Source organism: Stegodyphus dumicola, chromosome 11 (genome assembly GCF_044657685.1).
Source record: "Stegodyphus dumicola isolate Sdum_Otavi_A_Nest chromosome 11, ASM4465768v1".
NCBI lineage: Eukaryota > Metazoa > Arthropoda > Arachnida > Araneae > Eresidae > Stegodyphus > Stegodyphus dumicola.
In genome coordinates, this window is record NC_140778.1 from 82753703 (window position 1) to 82775629 (window position 21927).

The 21927-nt window shown below is 31.1% G+C and overlaps 1 protein-coding gene across 3 annotated transcripts in view; it reads left to right on the forward strand.

The window, feature by feature from the left end:
* The window catches only part of LOC118201165 (uncharacterized), a 41685-nt gene extending 27660 nt beyond the window's left edge, over positions 1–14025 (forward strand). For 2 of the 3 annotated variants that reach the window (XM_085826932.1, XM_085826931.1), the window contains exons 5-6: positions 2807–2851; positions 13591–14025. In XM_085826932.1, coding sequence (XP_085683058.1) covers positions 2807–2851; positions 13591–13813 — 268 coding nt within the window. In that variant the 3' untranslated portion in view covers positions 13814–14025. Of the gene's footprint in view, positions 1–2806; positions 2852–10124; positions 10321–13590 lie in introns of all 3 variants that reach the window. The other variant, XR_015044059.1, reaches the window with a different exon arrangement.
* Positions 14026–21927: the final 7902 nt, after the last annotated feature.

Below are 21927 nucleotides of genomic sequence, written 5' to 3' on the forward strand. Positions count from 1 at the left end.
GTAGTAGATACTATTTTTACTTAAGGGAAGAAGCAAAATGTTTGTATGTTTTTCATATTTTAAACTATATATTTTTGAAAATTTAAAATTTTAATGGTAAACTTTTTTAAAAGGTATGAGACTGTAATCGGAAATTTTCAGATTGCAAGTTTTGTGTTATTTCAAGGCTTTAATTCAGCAGAATTAAAATTAATAATAAGTTCTTTAACTAAATACTTTTGTGCAGTGTACATTGCATATTCATTAATTGTAATTAACTATGACAGTTAAATCATATAAATTGCACATTATGTTTTTATGGGAAGTCTAATTTTATAAATATCTATATTTATTATTTTTTTGCTCTTTGTGTCATTGTTTTCAGATGTGATTTATTAAATAGTATTAAAAATAGTCTTCTTATAGTAATTAATAGCAAGCGTAAATAATTGTGATTTACATTGTGATGAATATATCGAAGCTCGATTCATATGTGCACTTGGGTTTTATTTGAAATCAAAAATGAGTTTTTATTCCTTTCTGAAATTAAACAGTGAAATAAATCTCAGGGAACTGCATAAAGAAAGTATATAGTTTGTTATTTAAATCTGCAATGTGAACATGCAAAAACTCAAAATTTCTAAATAAGACATCAACATATGAAAGAGTTATGAAACATATGAAATGTTGTTGTATTAGCTTCTTAAAACCTTTTTAGGTCAAAATTCATATGGGGTGGATAGGAAGGAGAAAAAGGAGCATTTGTAAAGTACAAAGTATGCATTTAATAGTAGAAATATTTGCTTGGGGGGGGCAGCAACTTCATTATTTACACAAGCTTCTGAAGCCATGAAATCGAGCATCTTTTAGCTTTAAATAGTTGAAAGAATTTATGTTTGGACATCTTAATACACATATCAAATTTTATGTTTTGTGCTAATATCCCAAAATAAAATCTTAGTTTAAAACTATGGATGGAATATCCCAATACGAAATCTTTCATTACCCTAGCACATTTAGAATTTCAGATGGTGTATATATGAATTCTTAATGGAACAAGCTGTGGTAAACTTGTTTCTGCAGTTAATCAAAAGTTTCCATAATAATTATCCATCTGAGTTTAAAAGGATTCACTGATAAATGTAATTATGTGTGATATGTTTGTCATTGTTTATTATAATCAATTAAAATTCAAATTGAGGAGAGGCGTTTTGATCATTTATGCTGTAGTTTCTTATAAAAGTTTATTTCTAATCAAAGTATTTTCATTTATATTTTAAAATATCAATGTATAAAAATATTTGAAAATCACTTTAGTAACAAATTTGTGCTTAACACAATTGTTAATACACTGCTGGCCACCCAAATTGCAACACCAAGAAAAACAAGAGATATTATAACAAAATTTATTTAGTAGATAACATGTTGACTAAGTATCAAATGATTAAATTTATATATAGACTTCTGTGAAGTGTGGTTCCTTTTAGAATCAGTAGCCAGATTAACCGCCATTGTTAAGGATCACCGCTGCCACACGCCTCGACATTGATTCAAAGAGACTTTGGATGTGTTCTTGGGGTACAGCAGACCAAGCAGCTTCCACACATTGCCACAGAAAATCTGGTTTGGCAGCTTGAGATGTAATCTGGGTCAATCGTTCAGCAACCATGGACCACATGTTTCCTATCGGCGAAAGATCTGGAGAGCGAGCCGGCCAGGGAAGCAATTCAATCTGGCAATTGATGAAGAACCCTTGGACAATGCGTGCCATGTGTGGTCGCGCATTATCCTGTTGAAATATGGCTGTGGACAAGCCCTGAAGGTAAGGAAGGACAACTGGCTCCAACACCTCGGAGATATAGCACTGGCTGTTTAAAGTACCGGCAGTGCGTACTAGAGGAGTGTGCCATATCCAATACCGCCCCATACCATAATACCCAGTGCAGGACCAGCGTGGCAGTGCATAACGCAGCTGTTCAGTATCCTCTCTCCACGGTGCCTCTAGACTCGAATCCGACCATCGTGGTGTTGCAGACAGAAGCGTGACTCGTCAGTAAAGACAATTTCATTCCATTCTGCCGTCCACATCCTTCTTTCTTCGAACCATTGGTGGTGGAGACGTCTGTGGTTCTGTGTCAAGGGTAGACGAATCAATGGACGTCTTGCAGACGCATTACTCTGCAGTAAACGTAGTTGAATGGTACGCACAGACACTGGATGATACGTTACATACTGAATGTGCTGTGCTATGGTTCGTGATGTGACTGAGCGATCCGTCACTGTCATGCGCACAATGTTCCTGTTATCACATGAAGTGGTGCACTGAGGTGGATGCGGTCGAACACGTCGGTCCATCGTACCCTCCTGCATCCAGGTCACATATCCGCAGTACAGTTGTTTGGTTTCGTCCAATACGACTACTGATTTCCCTGAAAGATAATCCACACTTTCGATAGGCCACTATTCTTCCTCTGTCGAACTTCGATACTTGATCAAAGGAAGATCACTGTTTACTACGAGGCATAATTGATTTTTTTTTTTTTTTTAAATAGCACTTTGAAGTGGCCCCACAGGCGTGCGTGATGTGCGATTGCGCTGAAATTCTAATCATTTGCATATCTCACCTCCGGTAATGCATGTTGTAAATTTCATGTTATTTGCATGCTTCCTTCAGGGTGTTGCATTTACGGTGGCCAGCAGTGTATAAATAGATCTTTAATGATTTTATACCATAAATACATTAAAGTTGTAAAATAATAAAAAAAAATTCTTGTAATAATGGTTTTATTATAATGATAAGTTAGCTGTAAATCATTTTCCATTTCAGCTATGATGAACTAAGAAGACGTCCTCTACCACGTGTAGGCGAAAAGTAAGTGTTAAACCTTCCTCTGTTCGTATTGCTTTTAGATTTGTCATTTCATGTTATTTTTATATGGAGGGCATTTAGAAGTCTAGCAGGTTATAATAAGGAGGAAGAATAAATTGAAAACTATAACTTTGGGATATAGATGAATTCTTAAAAATTCATCAATATCACAAAGTTATTCCTTGATACAGTTACCATATAAACACTTTTTATACTGGCCACAAGTTTCTGCTTGTGAATATCAAACAAATTTATGACTTTGGATCATGATAAAATCCTTAAGCTATCATTAATTTATAATGAACTTTTTATGTTTCAAGTTTGGGGTAATTTCATACAAAACATTCTATTAATAAGAATTTCAGTGAAAGTTCAGAGATTAAAACATCTCTCAATGTTGATTACGATTTCAGTTGTTCTTTTTTTGCAGGCATTTCCTACATATTTAATCAAAAGATTTTCTGCATTTCTCTATATCACAAGTATCATTTAAAAATTTGATAATAAACAGAAAATGCTCTGGAATTAATTTTAACTGTACCAGTTTTGTTAGAAATGGGTTACTTTACAAATTTTGATATTTGCCAGAAGATTATACGGCAGTATACATTTTGACATGTGTATTTGTTCCTTTGCATAGTCATATGTATGCATACATGTTCACATGCACATAGAACTAAATACATGACCAATTGCTTTATTTGAAATGGAACAAAGGAGTTACAGAAGTACTGCTATGATAAATGGGTGTTGGGATGATTCCATGAAACACAAGATTTCAATTTTATTGATCTTTATTTATAATATCTTCTTCAAAGTACAAAGTAACCAAAAACTTTCTTGCCTGTTGTGATCATCAGAAACAGACAGACATGCAGTGCATGATACTCAGCATTAGGTCTTAAAGTAACAGCCATCAGGATCCAGCACCTTGTGCCAGCCTGGATGCGAAGAAGTCCGTGAATGCATGTTGCAGGTCTGCCTCAGTGTCAAAGGTCTTACCGTGAAGGTGATTGTCAAGGGAATGGAAATGGTGATCATTTGTGGGTACTAGGTTTGGCAAGTGTAGTATATCCCAGGTAACTCGCTGAATGGTATCTCTTATTGTCCTTACCACTTGCGGTCTTTCATTGTTACTGGAGGTACAGCATGTCTTTGCAACTAATCAATGCTGGATTCTTCTGCTGCAATGAATGTTGCATCCGTAGTAACTACTGAGAGTGTAAGTCCTTAGTGATGATGTAGCCTAGCGGTAGTTAACTTTTAATGCACCACTTGATGACTAGTCCACCAGACACACAGCATGATTTTGCATAGGTGAAGAATTGATACACAGAATTATGGTGACTTTCAGCATCTGGATGCCTGGTAGTATCATATTGGGCCCACTTTTTGTCTCTTGTGGACACTCGACTAAATATGGGCATGTTGTTGCTAAGATACAGTAGCAAACAGGCTGCCATATATTGTTACTTGCTGTCTGCCAATAGTTTGCAGAGTATCCACCTGCTGAAATTATATAATTTCCCTATACAGTGCAGGTGAACTCTGACTCTCTTCCCGGAAACCTGGAAATTTTAAGCAAGTTCACCTCAGGTTTGACTACTGTTTTCCTCTATAGGTGCTTTCAGGGCTTTATCATCCAACATTCTTTTGCTGCAAGAAATAGTTTATATTTGCAAAGGATTTGATGAACTTTATAAATGGCAATAGAGCAGTACTGGCAAATAATAAATGAAGTTATGGCAAATAATAATTTTATATAAATTGGCTTTACTATACAGTGTTCGTACAGTTGTCGGTTTTTCTGGAAATGATTTTTGGTCTTTAAAAGTTTTTAATTTTGGTCAAAACTGTCAAAAGGTCTTAAATTTTACTTATCTGACTTTTCCGCCTGCTTTTTATGATTGCCATTTTGAGAGTGAATTAGCATTTTGAAAGAGTATTTTTTGGCGATACATTGGCAAATATGTGTTTGAATTATTTCTTATGTGCTAATATAAATAATGGATACTGGAGTTTTAGGCATGATGAACTGCCTTGATTGAAACATAAACATTTTTGAAATTCTTTCTTTCTTTCTTTCTTTCTTTTTTTTCCCAAATAAAGGAAGAGTTTATAAAATATTACATCAAAGACAACTTTTTCTTTTTTCGGATATGAGTTATTTTCATATGCAGCACTAAACTCGGTGACATATCAACATTTTGGCGATTTCAAGGTCAGTTTGAAAACAAATTCTTTTTACTCGCACACTTTTGAGAATTTGATGATTTTTTTAACAAAGATTTTATTCACCTTGCATTGATTAATATCATAAAAATAATGATAATACAGTACAAAGTCCTAGATCAGGACTCATCGGGACTTTGGCGATTCAGAAAGGGATTTTTCCAGGTATTAGATCATCAAATAAAATCTAGTTAGATGGCATGCAAAAATTATAAAATAAAAAATATGAAATTGGGATTTATAAAATAATGAGCATTTATGATATAAAGGGTATCAAAATTTACAAAAAAAAAGGCTTAATATTTATTTGTTTACATTAAATATTTTTTTCAATGTAAGTTGTTTAAAATGCTTTGTTTTTTTATGCTAATATGTTCCCTTTAATTCTATAAACAGACATAATTTCTTGTTCAGTTACAAAGTTCCACTGTTCAAGTTCTGAAATTTTTGTGTCGAGAATTCTGACTAACTTGTCGGTCGAATTTTTTTTTTCAATAACCTCTCTGTCACTTTCTTTACTATTGGTAGTGGTTTTTGGATCTGGAACCATACTACAGATTTCACCGTCTGTTAATTGATTGATGATTGAGGTATTGTCGTCGCAATGAAAAACTTTTGTTATATCATCTTCATTTATTATTGCTTCTCCACATTTCTTTACAAAATCCAATAACTGGAAAATTTCACCTTTCGTTTGTGATGTCCGAAAACCTTCAAATTTGCGGCTATCATCTTCATTGTCTTCACCGTGAAATATGGTAGCTGGCCATAAATTATGCCAATCATTTTTTAATGTATCTGGAGACACATCCTCACACGATCTTGCAATGCTCCACACAGCAGATTTATGCTAAAAAATTTCAAAAAAATCTTGAATAGTCTTGCCAATGTTCAAGAAATTTAGCATAGATTTTAAAAATGCTACTCTATATTTGCATTTTAGCTTGTGCACTATTCCCATATCCATAGGCTGAATGATAGACGTATGATTTGGAGGGAAGAATAATATGAATACATTATATGTCACTAAGACTTTAAGTGAAGTATGCAGCAAACAGTTGTTAACAATCAGAACTATTTTTGAGTCATCAGGTAAACCAACCGAACTCGAATGTCTCCGAGCCTCGGTTATAAAATGATTTTCAAACCAATCGTTCATCAACGCTTGTGTCATCCATGCTCTTTTATTTGTGCAATATATAACGAGGAAAATCATTACTCCTTTAAATGCTCACGGTCGTGCATGTTTTCCGATTACGAAAAGTTTGCACTTGTGCGTTCCTGCAGCATTTGCGCACGCTAAAATTGTTAGTCTCGCTTTGTAATCTTTACCACCAGTTGGAGCCTTTTCTGTAGAGATTGCCAAGGTATTTCATGGTACGTATTGCCAGAAAAGACCAGTTTCATCAGCGTTGTAAATTTGTTCTGGAGATAATTGTTCACTAGTAATGAGTTCAATGAATTCATCTGCAAATTATTCAGCAGCTTCAGTATCAGCTGAAGCTTTTTCACCTGAAATTTTTAATTGTCTTATACCATCGCGATTTTTTAATTTGGTAAACCAGCTTGTCGAATATGTGCACTCAGTGTTTAAGTTCATTTCTTCATGAAATATTTTGGCTTGAGCCATTAGCATTGGACTTGTCAATGGCACGCCCTCGCTATGACACTCTTTGAGCCATTCACATCACTTTGTCATGATCGTCACTATTAGCATAACAAACCCTTTTTCTGTTATTCATTGCAAGTGGAGTGTCGGAATCCACAAAAAATTCAAATTGTTCCTTTTTCTTTTTGCTTATGTCATATACAGTTGACTTTCCAATATCACACTCCTCGCATAACTTTGAGACGGATAAGCCTGTATCCATTTTTTGCAGCAATTCCACTTTTTGTTTGATGGACAACGAAAAATGCTTTCGCTTTGTAGATCCTTTGGCAGCTCCAGAATTGGGAACTCTTTTCGAGATAATCGAAACTTCAAGCTTAATTTTTATGAAATTGCTCTAACAGTCTGCAAAAAATAATAAACCAGATGGATGCATTTGGAAGATTAAGGAGCAGTGCAATCTGCAACATTAACTGAAATGCTTTAGAATCAGTAAAGATAATTTTAGCCTAGCTTATACCATCCATTATACATTAAACGTGCATGTGTAAAGCTTAAAAAAAAAGTTTGTGGCTCTGAGGTCTAGATTATAGATCATTCCAGATAATGACGTTCGAATTACGGACTTTGTACTGTATTAAACAAAAATATCATGTCCATACAGAACATATATAAAGTTGGATATGTTTCAAAGTGGACATTTGCTTAAATGATAACAGATCATTAAAGATATGAAAGTTATCAAATATTTTTTAGTAAAAAGTAAGTAAGAAACAACTCATGACTAGAAAAAACTGTTATAGTTCCTTAGAGGCATAAAAAGTATTCAAATTTTTACCACATAATTATAGTTATATAAAAGTGTAGGATCTATACTATGTGCTAGATGTGACACCACTTAAATTCCCTGAAGTACTGTATTTTTTTGTGGATAATGTGAGCAGTATGCAATTTAGCATTATTTTGCTGTAGAAGAGTTTTTTTCATTTAGGCATTTTCAAGTTATTTTACTTAAACTGCATATGTAATGTAAACCAGTACGAAATGTCATTAATAATACAACTATTTAGCATGAACTTCTAGTGGATTATCTTTCTGAAATTCAACCAGACATAAAGCAATCCTTTGTGGTTAAAGAACCCATGTTCAGACAAAAAGTTCATGAAAATGCCCACTGTTGCATGTTGTTTACCACGTGTGTTTTACTACTTGATATTACAGAAATAGACCCCTTCTTTTGCATGTAAAATGTCAGTTGATGACAATATGAAAATATTGTCATCAACTGCAAAAGAAACATGCAAAAGAAAGAAGTACACAATATGAAATCCGAATGTCCGGTGTCCACAATGATCTAATGTCCAAACCTCCGGACCACCAACCAAAAATTAAATAAATAAAGTAAAATAATAAAAAATTCTCCTCTTTCCTGTACAAAATCTAGGTCACCAAATTAAATAAGATATGTCATAAATGTGATTTTTCTCTCAACTAACTGAGATTCCTGCATGTCACTTTGAAATATATGCTATCGAGGGATTTACATCACAGCCGATAACAGTATGTTGATTGGCATTGTATTGACGTTGGCCCAAATCAGATTTTCGACCAGCTATGGTTGTGGGAGCAGGGCCTGTGCTGCACGTTTGCCTTCTCTTACAATCTCCTCAGGTTCTAAATTCTGTGGTACCTCCCTAAATTCTTCTGCCCGTTGCCTCTTCTAAATTCTAAAAATTTTGCCAGCCTTAATTTTTTCTGCTTGGTGCTCCTCTAAATTCTCAAATTTTTGCTGCCCTGTGTGACTGCAGCAGCTGTGACATCCTATTAGAGGTTATCTTTCTTTTCTCCTGTTGGGGGGGGGGTTAGAATTCCTAACCACACCAGTCCTGTTGAGGCTTAGCATTCTTCTACCTGATGAAAACAATAAGCCACAGTGTTGCCATACCTACCTACCATCTTACTAGATTTGATGATCTAATATTTGGAAATTTCTAAATTAGACTTTGTATTCATATGTTATAAAGTTTTTTTAGGTGTTTCTTATGTGCTTTCTCTCATGAATTCTTAGATATGCCGTCATTTCATGGAACAGAATGCAGAAACTCTCATTAGCTTTGTTTAGGCAGTAAAAGGGGGCAAACTATGATTTCTGTAATGTGTTCAGCTTACCTGGTAATCTTTGAATTCTGTTTATTGGATTTGCCTGTATGGTATGGCATATGGTTTCAGAATCTTTAGTTTGTAATCTGTAAAATATTGGCTGATCATTGAATTTTCTGTCTCATGAATGCAAATTTTTGAACCACTGTTAAGGTGCTATGGTTGAAGAAACTTTTGCCTTTCACAAGACAGATATTTCATATTACTTGCACAGTGTTATGACTCAGTTCAAATTCAAACGGCACAAATTTCCTGATTATTAAATTTTACATGCTTACCTTTCTAAATCTTGGATGGAACAAGAAAATTAAAAATTATTCAGAGCAATTACATCAACTACCTGTAATTACTAACACTGACAGTCTAATACAGAATGAATACATTCAGTACATGATATAGCTGCTGCTGACTATGCTATTACTCATATATTTCAAAAACTTTTACTCACCCACCTCACCTTAATATGTGTGACCTTTTTTCCCAGTTTTTTTTTGGGGGGGGCATAGTTTAATAAATGAATTGTTCAGAGTCAAAATGACCATGATAAATATGCACAAGCATAAATATTATATTTTGATCCAAATAAGAAAATAAGAGTATCTTAGAGGTGCAGAAGTTAGTTTTTTAATAATTTCATTTTTAGAGAGTTTGATACTTGTCTATCAGCTAGTGCAAATTACATACTCATGACTATCAACATTGACGAGAAGTCAAAAGTTGTAGACTTTAATCCAAAATAACCAAATAATGCAAGAAATAGCTTACACATCAAATTACATCATAGCAGATTGCAGTAAGTATATTATGAAACATATGCTATATTATTAGACAAATGTTTAAAAAATGCATATTCCAAATTTGACTGTCATAGGCAAATGTAAAACAAGCTTTTTACGTAATCGAGCTGTGTTCTTCATGGCAATAGATATTTGGCTATTTGCCAGGAGACCAAGAAGTACTTTCTTTCTCAAGAACTTAACTACTCAAATGAAGAAGACACAAATACATTCAAATTCTTAAAAATCTGCACAATAGAATTATAAACAGTTGGATTGTCTACTTCAAAATTCATAAGTGGAATTTCCCAAACCCAGAAATTGGTCATTGGCTGAATTTGGCTTCTTTTTTCCCTTAGTTTAATAAAAATGTCGTATTTAATGACAAGAGTACTTTACTTGCTTTTAAATATCATGAAATTATTTTGCACTTGGCTAATAGACCAAAACTAATAACTTTTAAGATAAATTCAATTACATATTTAATTCCCATCGACAGCATTACATCCAAGGAATTCAAGCATAAGCATGAGGATCATACCTCTGATACTTCTTATGATGAACATTCAAAAAAGAGGAGAATTGAGTAAATCTTTTACAGATAGCAATAGCATGTGTGAGGAGAGCTGAATAATCCTTTTACTGAGAGCATTTACTTTTTTACCATTTGTGTCATGTGTTGCTTTGCTTTTTATGTAAGCATTTAAAATTTTCTTTGTGTTTTTGTAAATGAATAAGTAGTTATTTGAGCATTAGGTATGAGACTAATATGAGTGATGAAAATGCAAATCCAAAACTGATTAATATTTACAGTATAAAATAGTTTAATTTTTTGTTTGCATATCCTAAGAAAATATGAATTAAAGATGGGGAAAATTATTGATATAAATTTGAAGATATTTTTTTAAGTAAAATTTAAAAACTAATTTGCTTAAAAAATATGTTTGGAAATTACAGTTTTAAATTACATGTATATTATTACACCAATACTTTCCAAGATTGTGTGAATAATTATAGTGCTTAGTAGTCCATTTCTGGTTTAATTAATCTCCTCCCATATCATCCCCATAAGTAAGATCATAGGAAGCAAACTGAATATTAGTAACAATTGCATTTTTAAGATGTAATTTTACAAAAAGCCTCAGTATCAAGCATGGGGATATACTTATAATTTTTATCATAGTCTGGTGCAGATAAACGTGATAGCTTTTGAATTTTAAGTAATTATTCTTAAGTCAAGTGCTGAATATCAAGGACAGGAAACAAAAGCATTGTCAAGATCAAAGAAGGCTATATGGAGAGAATCTGCAAACTAGTCATCAAGACAGGAAAATGTGACCTTAAAAGGAGTTGATTACTGTGGAATAAATCATATATTTTTATTATTTTTACCCAGAAAAATATTTGTTTTCCTTTCAGAGATGTGGCCTTTTTTTAGGAAAAATTTAACAAATTTTTCCTAAAAAAGGCAGAGCAAGTTAATTTTTTTAAACCAAATGCAAAATGTTGAATGTTCAAATACTAAACCTGTAAAGATGCAAAATATTGGATGCTCAAATACTAAACCTGTAAAGATGCAAAATATTGAATGCTCAAATACTTAAATATAAGAAATAAATTCTTTCATTCATATTATTAAATATTATTTCATATTATTAAATTAATAATGAATCAGAAATCAGCATATATATTTCTTTTATTTTTTAACTGTGTCTGAAATTTATTAATTATGTTAATCAGAATATTAATTGATCATTAATATTTGATTCTATCTTTTGTTTGATGGCCTCACTCTTAAAAAGCCTTTAATAATTTTTAGAAAATATGCAGGTATTCACACATTACAACAACCAAGACATGGAGTTTTGTAACTGCTACTCTGCAAATTCTTGCCAGCTAAAAGCAAATATTCCTTGAACTTTCTTGAGCCTTCAAAATGCAGTGTTTGCTACCTCACAGCAAAATATTTACTCACTTTCTTTCACTTCTTGTTCTCTCTTCTGTTGCCAGATTGCATATTTATAATGCAGCAGGGGTGTGTGTGTGTGTGTGTTAATATGGCATTGGGTTTGAAAATCAGTGGGGATGGGAGGAAGGAATAGCAAACTTACTACTGGGCAGTATTTTTTACAAACAGTTATTCTGTATTCTATGTATGTAGCATGTGGCATAAGAAATATCATTTATTAGTTATAATAATCATGCAAATATTTATTAAAAATTATCTCTTAAACATATAAAAAATAAAATGGGAAAATGATTAAGAAATATATCATTAAGTAGATTATTTTTAAATCATTTTTTTTGTTACACTGATTAATGATGTACAGTTTTAGACCTTACTCTGCATTGATTGGTAGAACGTTTTAGAACTGACTGTTAATCAGTCATGTGGGTACTCAATACAATGACAGTGCAAAATAAAGGAGCCAAAGAAAGAAGGCAAGACAAACTATTGGTATTTTTTAATATAAAAAACTTTCCATTACTTCTGTTGTTTTGAGAGTAGGGCAGTTATAAATAACTTTTTTTTTTTTTTTGGTTGAAATAGATAGCAGGCTCAAATAAAATGAAGTTTAAAATTTCTTAACATATTGGTAACTAATTTTTGGGGTTAGACCCATTATAAAATATTAGTCTTATTCTAGAAACAGCTAAAAGTGTTCAGAAGAAATTCAAGCTTTTTCATTAGGATATTGAAAATATAAATCATACAAAATAAATCAAATACATTACATTTATTCTACAAGATAGCAGTTAATTCAAAATAAATTCAATTTTGTAGTCAAGTTTAATACTACAAACAGAATGATCTGAAATTATAATCCATTCTTCAAGAAGAGTGGGCAAGAGCAGTTAAAAAAAATGTAGTAATTGGTGATATCAATGACATTACTGTATAAATGGATGCCAAGCTGATGTTCAGCATTATATTTGTTTGAAATATGAATATCTTTAGTGCTTTAATTTATAATCTTTTCACAAACATTTCATATTTGAAATTATACCTTAAAATATTTAATATTTTAAAATATTTCATCCTATATATATTTGGTATTTTAATCATATAAAATTCAAAATAGAAAACATTGTTATTTAACATATACTCTCTTAAATTATGGCATATGATTTTTCACTGATGGAAAATTTTCAAATAAATAATGGGCAAAGCATAGGCAAGTTTATAATGAACTTATTTATGTAATAAAAACAAACTTAGAAGTAATGACTAGCAGGAATTTTGATGGCGTAGAAGTGTTGATCCATAATGAATGGGAAATTGGAGGCGAAGGCAGATTAAATATTCATTTTTTCATTTCAGCAAGCATTTGTGGCCACAAACAAGTTGGCACATCAATTGTGCCTATTCCAATAAGCTTATATTTTAGATAATTTTGCAGTAAGAAAGGAGGAAGTCTGCTATGCAGACTATAATCCAGTTATGCCAAAGCGTAGAAAGCAAGTGCATTATGTTCAGGGTGAAATCTTAATTCAGACTGAGTTAGTTTTGGTTCTCAATACATTTTGATTGGATATTTAATATTACTGTAAATTACTATTGGCTGCTTGTGTTTGAATTCTATTTACATCACCAGAGTCTATTTTAATTCTGTTTACATCACCAGAGTCATATGGCATGGATTAATCTAGAAATGACGCAGTGCAGAGAGAGGTAACTATTTTTAGAATTGAGAAGGGAAATTTACATTGCTAATTTAATCTTTTACATATTCTTTATTTTCCTCACATACATATATATATATTCTAAATAAAAGTAGTGCAAACATGATATGACATGCTTTGGTGAGAATATATTTGCTTTGATGAGAATATATATACTTCTCTTTTCTATGGATGGACTGTAGTATGTAAAACAATTAGTGTTATTAATTATAATTTTTGCTTACTGTGATGTCTGTTTGCAGCTTTTTGCGTATGCTTATGTGCTTTTCGTCTTTTCTTAGTTGGTCTGATGGACCACCAGTTCTCTCACCTCATAAACCGTGGAGCATTGATGATATTGTTACACGTGCTCCACCACCACCAACTGTAGATGCAGCTCCTGAAAAATTTGCTATATCTCCAACCGTTATGATTATTGGAGTAGCGTCTTTGCTGTTATTTGCTTTTCTTGTTTATTACAATATGGAATCTACTCCAACCAATCCATTTCAGACTAATAAGTAATTTGATTTTTTAAGTGCCTAAATTTAATTATTTTAATATATATTTACATTTGTGTAAATGACATTTGTGGTGAATTTAACATATTTTTGTGTTTGTATGTTAAATTACTTATAGATAAATGTTTAGATTTATTGATTGTGAATGTATAACATTTACATGTTTTAGTTCAAATCTAATGTGATCATTTCTAATAAAGATTGTTTGACAAACCACTTTTTGAAATTTTATTTTTGAAATATAATATAGTAGATTCCAATTAATCAAGGATGGCATTCATAGTTAATCTGACAGCAGTTAATAAAGTGCACAGGAAAGAGAATTAACCCATCATATTATTAACAGAAAAGTACTATTAGCAGTTTATCCGTATTTTCAAGCAGTTTTAATTTGGAGAATATATTCATTTGGTTCAATAAAATTAGTATTCAAACAGAAAGGTTGTTCATACCTTTGTGGATTGGGAAAAAGTCAATGAGAAAATAAAATGAATGGCTATATGCTTAATTTATTTTTAACGGATGATTTACAGTGTTTGTATAGTTCAAATTATATGCAATTAAATTACATATTGTTGTGGACAAAAAGAATTCCTGAATACTGTAACATCATCTGTTATAATTTCTGTTGTTTCATGCATATTCTCCTTTTTTTGTATTTTCCTGTAGAAATTTTGTTTTATTCTGATGGTTTGTGATAGTCGCTTTTAAATTGTTGTACAATAAATATTTTTTTTTTAGACAAGGCAGCATTAATTCACCCTCCAAATTAATTGGGACCCATAATACTTATACAGTTGTTAGTAAATTGTAATGTGTTCAACAAGCATAATTTCTATGCCAGTGGCCCAGGTTTAAAACTTAAATGAGATGACAATATTTGTGTTTGTTTTGTGTACATGTAGTAGGGTCACATAAAACCCATCAACCCAAAAGTCTTTTTAAAAATGTGTTTAAAATAGTAATGTTAACTTGATAGAAATGGATTTCTAAATTTGAAATGGAGAAATGGGTTCTAAATTTTAAAAATTGGTGATATGAGAAAAGGAGTTTTAGACCTTAAGATATCAACTGAGTTAATTCAAACTGGGATGCTCTTTGAAAGAAGTTTGTTATTGCTTATACTCTTAAGATTTCTGACCAGTAACAGTATAGGTCTATTATTCTTTTATGACCCACCAGTGCCCGATGGGTAAAGTTGCTAAACACTAATAATTCGGTCGAAGGTTCGAATTCTGGCGAGCAGGTTGGCTGCATGGGCATTTACATGGTTTTCTCCGTGTGTAACGTGTATGCGAGCCTGTTTTTGTTAGAACGTTCTCTATAAAGGCATCCCTCCTCTTAAACAGATAGCCCTCGTGTGCTTTACCATAATCGTGTACACCAAACCAAAGATATTATTTATTCTTCATGGAATCTGGGATCGAATGACAATAGTATAAATCTGTAATGCTAATATATTCCAATGAAATCCATTTCTATCAAGTTAACATTACTATTAAAATTTGATAAGTGTGTGCTGTAATTAAACTTGTGAAAATAAGATTAGAGTAATTCTGAAAATATCTTGTGTGGGTTAGCATATGTTGTTCTGAAGTCTTTCTCAAATTAAAATAGCTGCTTTATTATATTTGAAAGTATTAAATAATAAAAACACAGATTATAGCAAAATATTGCTTGGATTAAAACTAATATTTGAATCACGTATTTTTATTGAGAATTCTATCAGTTTTAATTTTTGCTTCTGATATGATATTCAATGATGAGAAGAAATAGATTTAAAATACATGAAATTAGAGAGGCTCTTGGGAAATATATTTTCTCATTTTTAACAAATATTTTAGTACAATGACAAAAGATGCTTTATAATATTGTTTTAATTTTTGCAGTTTTCTGCACAATGAAAGCAAGAACTGAATTATTTAATTTAGTACTTTTCCATTTCGGCGGCGCAAATCTTGCCGAGCAAACTTTATTGGCGACAAAATACAGTATACTCTTAACAAATGTTAGTTCTAAGTTTTTTTTATTTTGAAGGCATAAACATTTTAATGTCGTTTAAAATTTTGTAAAAAGCCAATAAAAGACAACAAATTTGTAAAAGGACATTAATTTAAGAATTTACTATGCTTTCATGGTTTAACATCCTGATCCGGTTCATATCACATGATCACAAGTGATCTATCTCACGTAAACTACACTATAAAAATATAATTATCTAAGTAATTATCTACATTAATTTCAAGTTAAATCTTGATTTGGAATGCAAGTTTAAATGCAAGAATTATTTCAATTCGTACAAATCGCTTATTCAGAAATTATGTAAAACCGCAGTGCTCTTCGCTAGTGCATTCTCATTAGAATTAATGAATTTAACCCTTAACATTGCCTTTTCTATATTTTCGCCTCAGTTGTACCATTATTGGAGACTTTAATGCCTGTGCCAGCAAAACGGTAAAGTACCTTTAATAAAGATTTGTAAAAAAGCTACACTTCCATAAATAAATTTAAAAAAAAAATCCCCCTTTATTTTAACTAAGGAATTGCTATTTGTTTTCTTATGCCAAATTTTTAATAAATGAGTAGATTCATATTTATGCTTGCATTTATCTACAAGAAAATGTATTTACTTTTTTTATGACAAATGTGACACTTAAAAATGGAGCAACTCTAATTTAAAAAACATAAAAGCTAAAATGAGAAACACCTAAGTATATTTTAGGCTAGGAATAAACTACTTTTTAATATTAATATTCCATAAAAGTTATTCCTAACCTTTCGTTGGAAGAAAGAACAACGGTACAGGTAAGAGGATATGAAAGATTATTTCAATTTAGAGAAAGTTCACAAGGAGTCCTAAGAGTGTCCTAGGGCAGTGTCCAGGCCTCATGTGGTCCCCAAATATATTTTAGTTTTATTATGGCAAATATTTGAAGAAAGGTTTAAGATTTTGAGTCCAGTTTTACATTTCTTTCATTACATTGATAAATGAACACAAGTAATGCCATAGGAAATCTTCAAATGAAGTTAATAAATTTACACTTTGATATAAATCTCATTTAAAGTTTTGAAGATGCAGATCTGATTAATCTCTTTTTCATACTTGTCAAATAAATGGTAATAAATACCCTCAGTTATGAATTTGTGCCATTAAAATTTGTTTGGGAATACATTAAAATGTGAACAATTCCCCCACTTTTAATATCAAAGTTGTAGTAAGAAATAAGTTTATTTATGTAAAAATTAAGTATATGAGTTTCTTCTGTATGAATCAAACAAAAATTTAATAAATAAAATAAAAATAATAGGTTGCCATTGTATGTTCTCAGTTTTGTCTTTTACAGAAAGTTTTTGTAATTTATTTATTTTTAGTTAAAATCAGTTATTTAGTGGTTAATTGAACATATGAAAATTATTTGAAATAAATGTTAATCTGAAAATTTGATATATAGCTGTTAACACAATTGAATTACCAATAAGTAAAAGAAATTTCATGCAGGTTTCGGACATAAAAATTGGAATTTTTTCCTTCACATCATTATTATTATTGTTTATGTATGGTTGTGATAGATATTTAGTATGTAAAACTTTCAATTTAGTTTAAAAAAAACTGTTGATTTTGAAAAACAAATATTCGGCCTGCCAACTACTTTCAGATCATGCATTCAGCCTGCATACAGTTTGAGACCACTGTCTTGTGGGATGAAATTTTAGGACCATATATCCAGTTTTCCTTTTATCTACAACTTATAAAAAGGACATTCAGATTTTAAGTGCTTTCATTCTAAAAAGCAAGTACAGTTCCAAACATCCATATTTTGTCCAGAATTTAAGGCCTAATGTAGTCAGTCTCCCCTGACCACTATAACCATTTGAGGGGGGGTTGCTTTTGATTGATTATGCCAAAGCACACTATCTCTCCTTAAGGGTAGAGATGCCTTCATGGAGCATCTTCTAAGGTAAACTCCACATTAAATATGATAGGAGAACCATGAAAACTCCCATGCAGCCAACCCATTCTCTGGGATTTCAAACCTAGGTAGAACTGGTGACTCAGCTCAGACCTAGGTAGAACAGCAACTCAGCTGCTGCTGAGCTCATCTGTGATCACAACTTTTTTAAACACTGTAGGCAGGAGAAAATTTAAACAAAAATTAATTAAAAATCGTATAGAGTTCTTTGGATGTGACAGAAGAATGATGAATTATTTATATCTATTTAATTTTTCAGTTACTTCCATTTTTCATAATTTTTATTATGCTGTGAGGAAGAAAGATCTTTACTTTTATTGCAGTTTAAGCAATAAGAATTTTTCTAATGAAGAAGATCAGCTAAAATTCAAGGACATAATGCTGAAATTTCCCATAATTCAAGAATATTGCTAATTTGGTAGTATGATTTTTCAGAATCACTACAGTCGAAATTCTTCAACTTCAGAGTTATAAATAATTAATATATCTGCTAGTTTACAAAACAAAAGCAGTAATAAATCAGTAAATAATGAATTGAACTGCCCATCATTCTACAACAAATCAAACTACTATTAACTAATTTATAGCTTCTCACAGCCTTCTGTCATTACTGTAATATTTTAGAAAAATCGGACCTAAATTGTATAAACATGTTTTCTGGGAACTTCAAAATGTTGCCAGAAACTCTAGTAGAGTAAGAACTGTGAAAATAGCTTAAGAAAAGCTATTTTTAAAGTTTTAGTATCTATGCATTTAGAATTATAAATACCACACAATAATAATGAAATTAAATAATACTTGAGATTTTTTTTTCATCTATTCTGGAGTGATGTTACATGAAACATTTTGCTAGAAAAAATGGCTGATATTTATGTTCATATCCAGGAGGGGGCAGTATAATGAAAAAATCCACGTAGATAACCTGTTTTGCTGGGAATCAAATCCTAAATAAAATATCTTATCGTCTTTGGCTATAATCACTTGAAAGGAACTCTATTTGTTAAAGATAAACTAGATGGAAATAAAGTTTGTTTGTAGAAAAGTTATTATTTCTAGAGACATTGCAACTTCATAGTGTACTCTGAACTTTTGTCATCTGTTGAAATGAAAGCTCATCCAATGTATAGTTTTTTAGCAACCAAACTTCTGCTCTCCTTAAAACACTGAAAGGAATCACAATACTGTATTTGGCTGATGCAGTCATCGCTTGGTTAAGCATTTGGAATGTTTGTGTTAAAGGTTTCACGACAATTTCACACCCTGTTCCTCCAAATCGTTTCATTTTTGCTTTTTCACTAATCTGGTGAGAAACTTATGTAGGATCTCTTTCAGTCGATAATGCATAGATCAGACCCAATAAAAGGAATGCATTACCGAGATAACATTGCTAGTTGCACATAGTGGCTCGAGCATGCCATCTGCAGCTGTTAGTACACAATTAAAAAAGTTCAGTATTTTTCTAGAAAAAACTCATATTTATGGAGATGGCAGATTTGATGGCATTTTTTTACTAAAACTACTTTATTTGTAAGCTTCATAGCCATATATAATGTATTTCTGTGACAGAAATTTTTCTTTTAGTCACTATTATTCACATCAGAAATGGAATCTTCCAATTATTATAAAATCCTGTAGCAATACAGACACTGTAAAATAAATAAGTCTATACTTTAAAATTTTAGTTAAGTGAAAATTCATCCCATTCTTTGACTGTATCTTCTCCAAAGTTCTAATTAATGCAGGTAGATTAGACTGCATATGTTTGCATATTGTAAATGCCTTTTTATTGGAGAAGCAATTATTCATTGTATTTGTATGTCTCATCATTTCATGAATCTTCATCAAAATTCATCACAATAGATATAGTAATCATAAATTTTGTAGTTTGAGGTTTCATTTCCAAATCATTAGGTTCCTTCTGATATTTCATTTTCAACACCTGAATTATTCTTATAGAGTTTTCTTTTTCCCAGTTTGGTTGGAGAAAACATTTCGGATTTGGAAAATCATAATTTGTCAAATAAGCAGTTTTTTTAGTTCCCAAGTTTTAAAAAGTTTTTTTTTTAAACTTAACGTTCCAAAATTTAAAAAAGAAAACTTTTTTTTTTTTCATTTTTAACACAATTTTTGTTAATAATTTTTTATGAAAGTATAATGCTTAAAATTTTGAAAATGATTAGTTCATATCTAAGTCAATTTACTCCAGCTTTACTTAAAATATTAAATATAAACAATGCATAGTTTAACTGTTAAGGATGAATTGATATGGATAATTAAAGCATATAAGAACCATCTGTCTAGTTCTATTGATTGACGAAAAAGAGCACACTAACTCAATCTCATTGTATAATGTAATAGGAAATAACTACTAAAAACTAAACAAACTATCTAACTAAAAAAAAGGTGGTGGATAATGATTCTTCACCACCAGGATTTAGCAATTAAGTCCCCTAATCCCCAGTCGCCCTTTAAAAGGAAAAGTGTATGAGGTATTTTTTCCCTCCCTTTCTGCATGCCTTCGTGGTGTAATGATTAGCACACTCAGCGCATATTCAAGAGGTCCAGGTTCAAGTTCTGGTGAGGAAATTGCTCATTTTTCGTGTATACCTGCTTCAAAAAATCCTAATGACAATTGATTTTGCCCAAATTCTGCATAATAATAATAAACATATGTATGAAGAATGAGTGTTATCTCAATAAATGCCGTTAAAGCTAGCATTTTAAGCAACATTAATATTATTTAATTTTTCTCTCACCAGCAGTTGTTAGCTGATAGCGTTATCAGTTGAAACTACTAATATGAAAAACTCGGATCATATAAGTGAACTTAATGATTTTTAATGTTATTGTTTAATGAAAGAAAATTTTTTGACAAAAACATTTTTAATTAAATAAAATTATAGTAACGGAAATTTTTCATTTATTTTCTTTTCTTAAATTTATATAATTCATAAATGGTACCATAAAATATTATAAATATATAAATACTGCTATCAAACAGATTGAATAAATTCCAGTTAATTTTTTTTCAGCATAACTTTTCTTAAAAAGTAGCAACATATTTTCATTAATCTCCCAAAAGTCTTTTCTTTCTGTTGTCTACAGTATTAGGTAAACCAATATTTTCCTCCATTATTTTTTTATAATTCACATACAAGCATACGAAAAAACTTAAACTTGGCACACCAGCAATTATTCATTGTATATTTGAAAGCTTTTATGATAATTCACTTGCAAATACAAGAATCAAAATAAAATAAACAAAAAATTGCTTTCAGTTTAAAACTTTTGTAATATATTCTTTACGTTAATCCATTAAAAGGATTCTTCAAGAATAAATTTCATTTTGGAATAAATATTAAAAGAAATCATAACACTTAAAAACACACATGTATAAAAGTTTAAATTGTGATAAACTATCTTTTATTCGACTTGATGCCAATATTTCAAAACTTTTATAATTAATGAGTAGATGTTAAATTTAGTAGTCACGTTGGCATAAATTGGTTTTAACCAAAGGAAACTAGGTATGAAGAAAAATGAAAAGCCTAAGACAACTATGCATGGACAGTGATAGTAGTCATTTTAGAGGTGAAAAATAGTACAGTCAAAAGTCTTTAATCCAGACTCGTCTGGACTTCGGCGATTCCGGATTATAGATCATCAGTTTAAATCTGGTAAGATGACATGCAAAAATTATAAAATTAAAAATATGAAACCGTAATTTATGAAATAAAGAGCAATTATGATCTAAAGGGTATCAAAATTTACAAAAAAAGAACAACTTCATATTTATTTGTTTCCTTTATTAAACATTTCTTTCAACGTGTGCATTCATAAAGCATACATTACGAATAGTCGAAATTAGAAAATTGCAACCAGAAAACTATTTAATGTGTATTCGTGATATTTATAATGACGAGGAATTTGATTTAAATCATATTGAAGACGGAGTACATCGAGATGAAATACTACATTTAGTAAGGAATTATAAGCCAAATAAAATAAAAACATCTGCCCTGAAGATAAGGATAGTGCTGACAGATCAACTTCCAGTTCATTGCGTGTGGCAACGTCCCCCCCCCCCACGGAGAGCAGCATGAAATTGATAAACAGATTTCGGAATGCTTAGAGAAACAAAAGATAT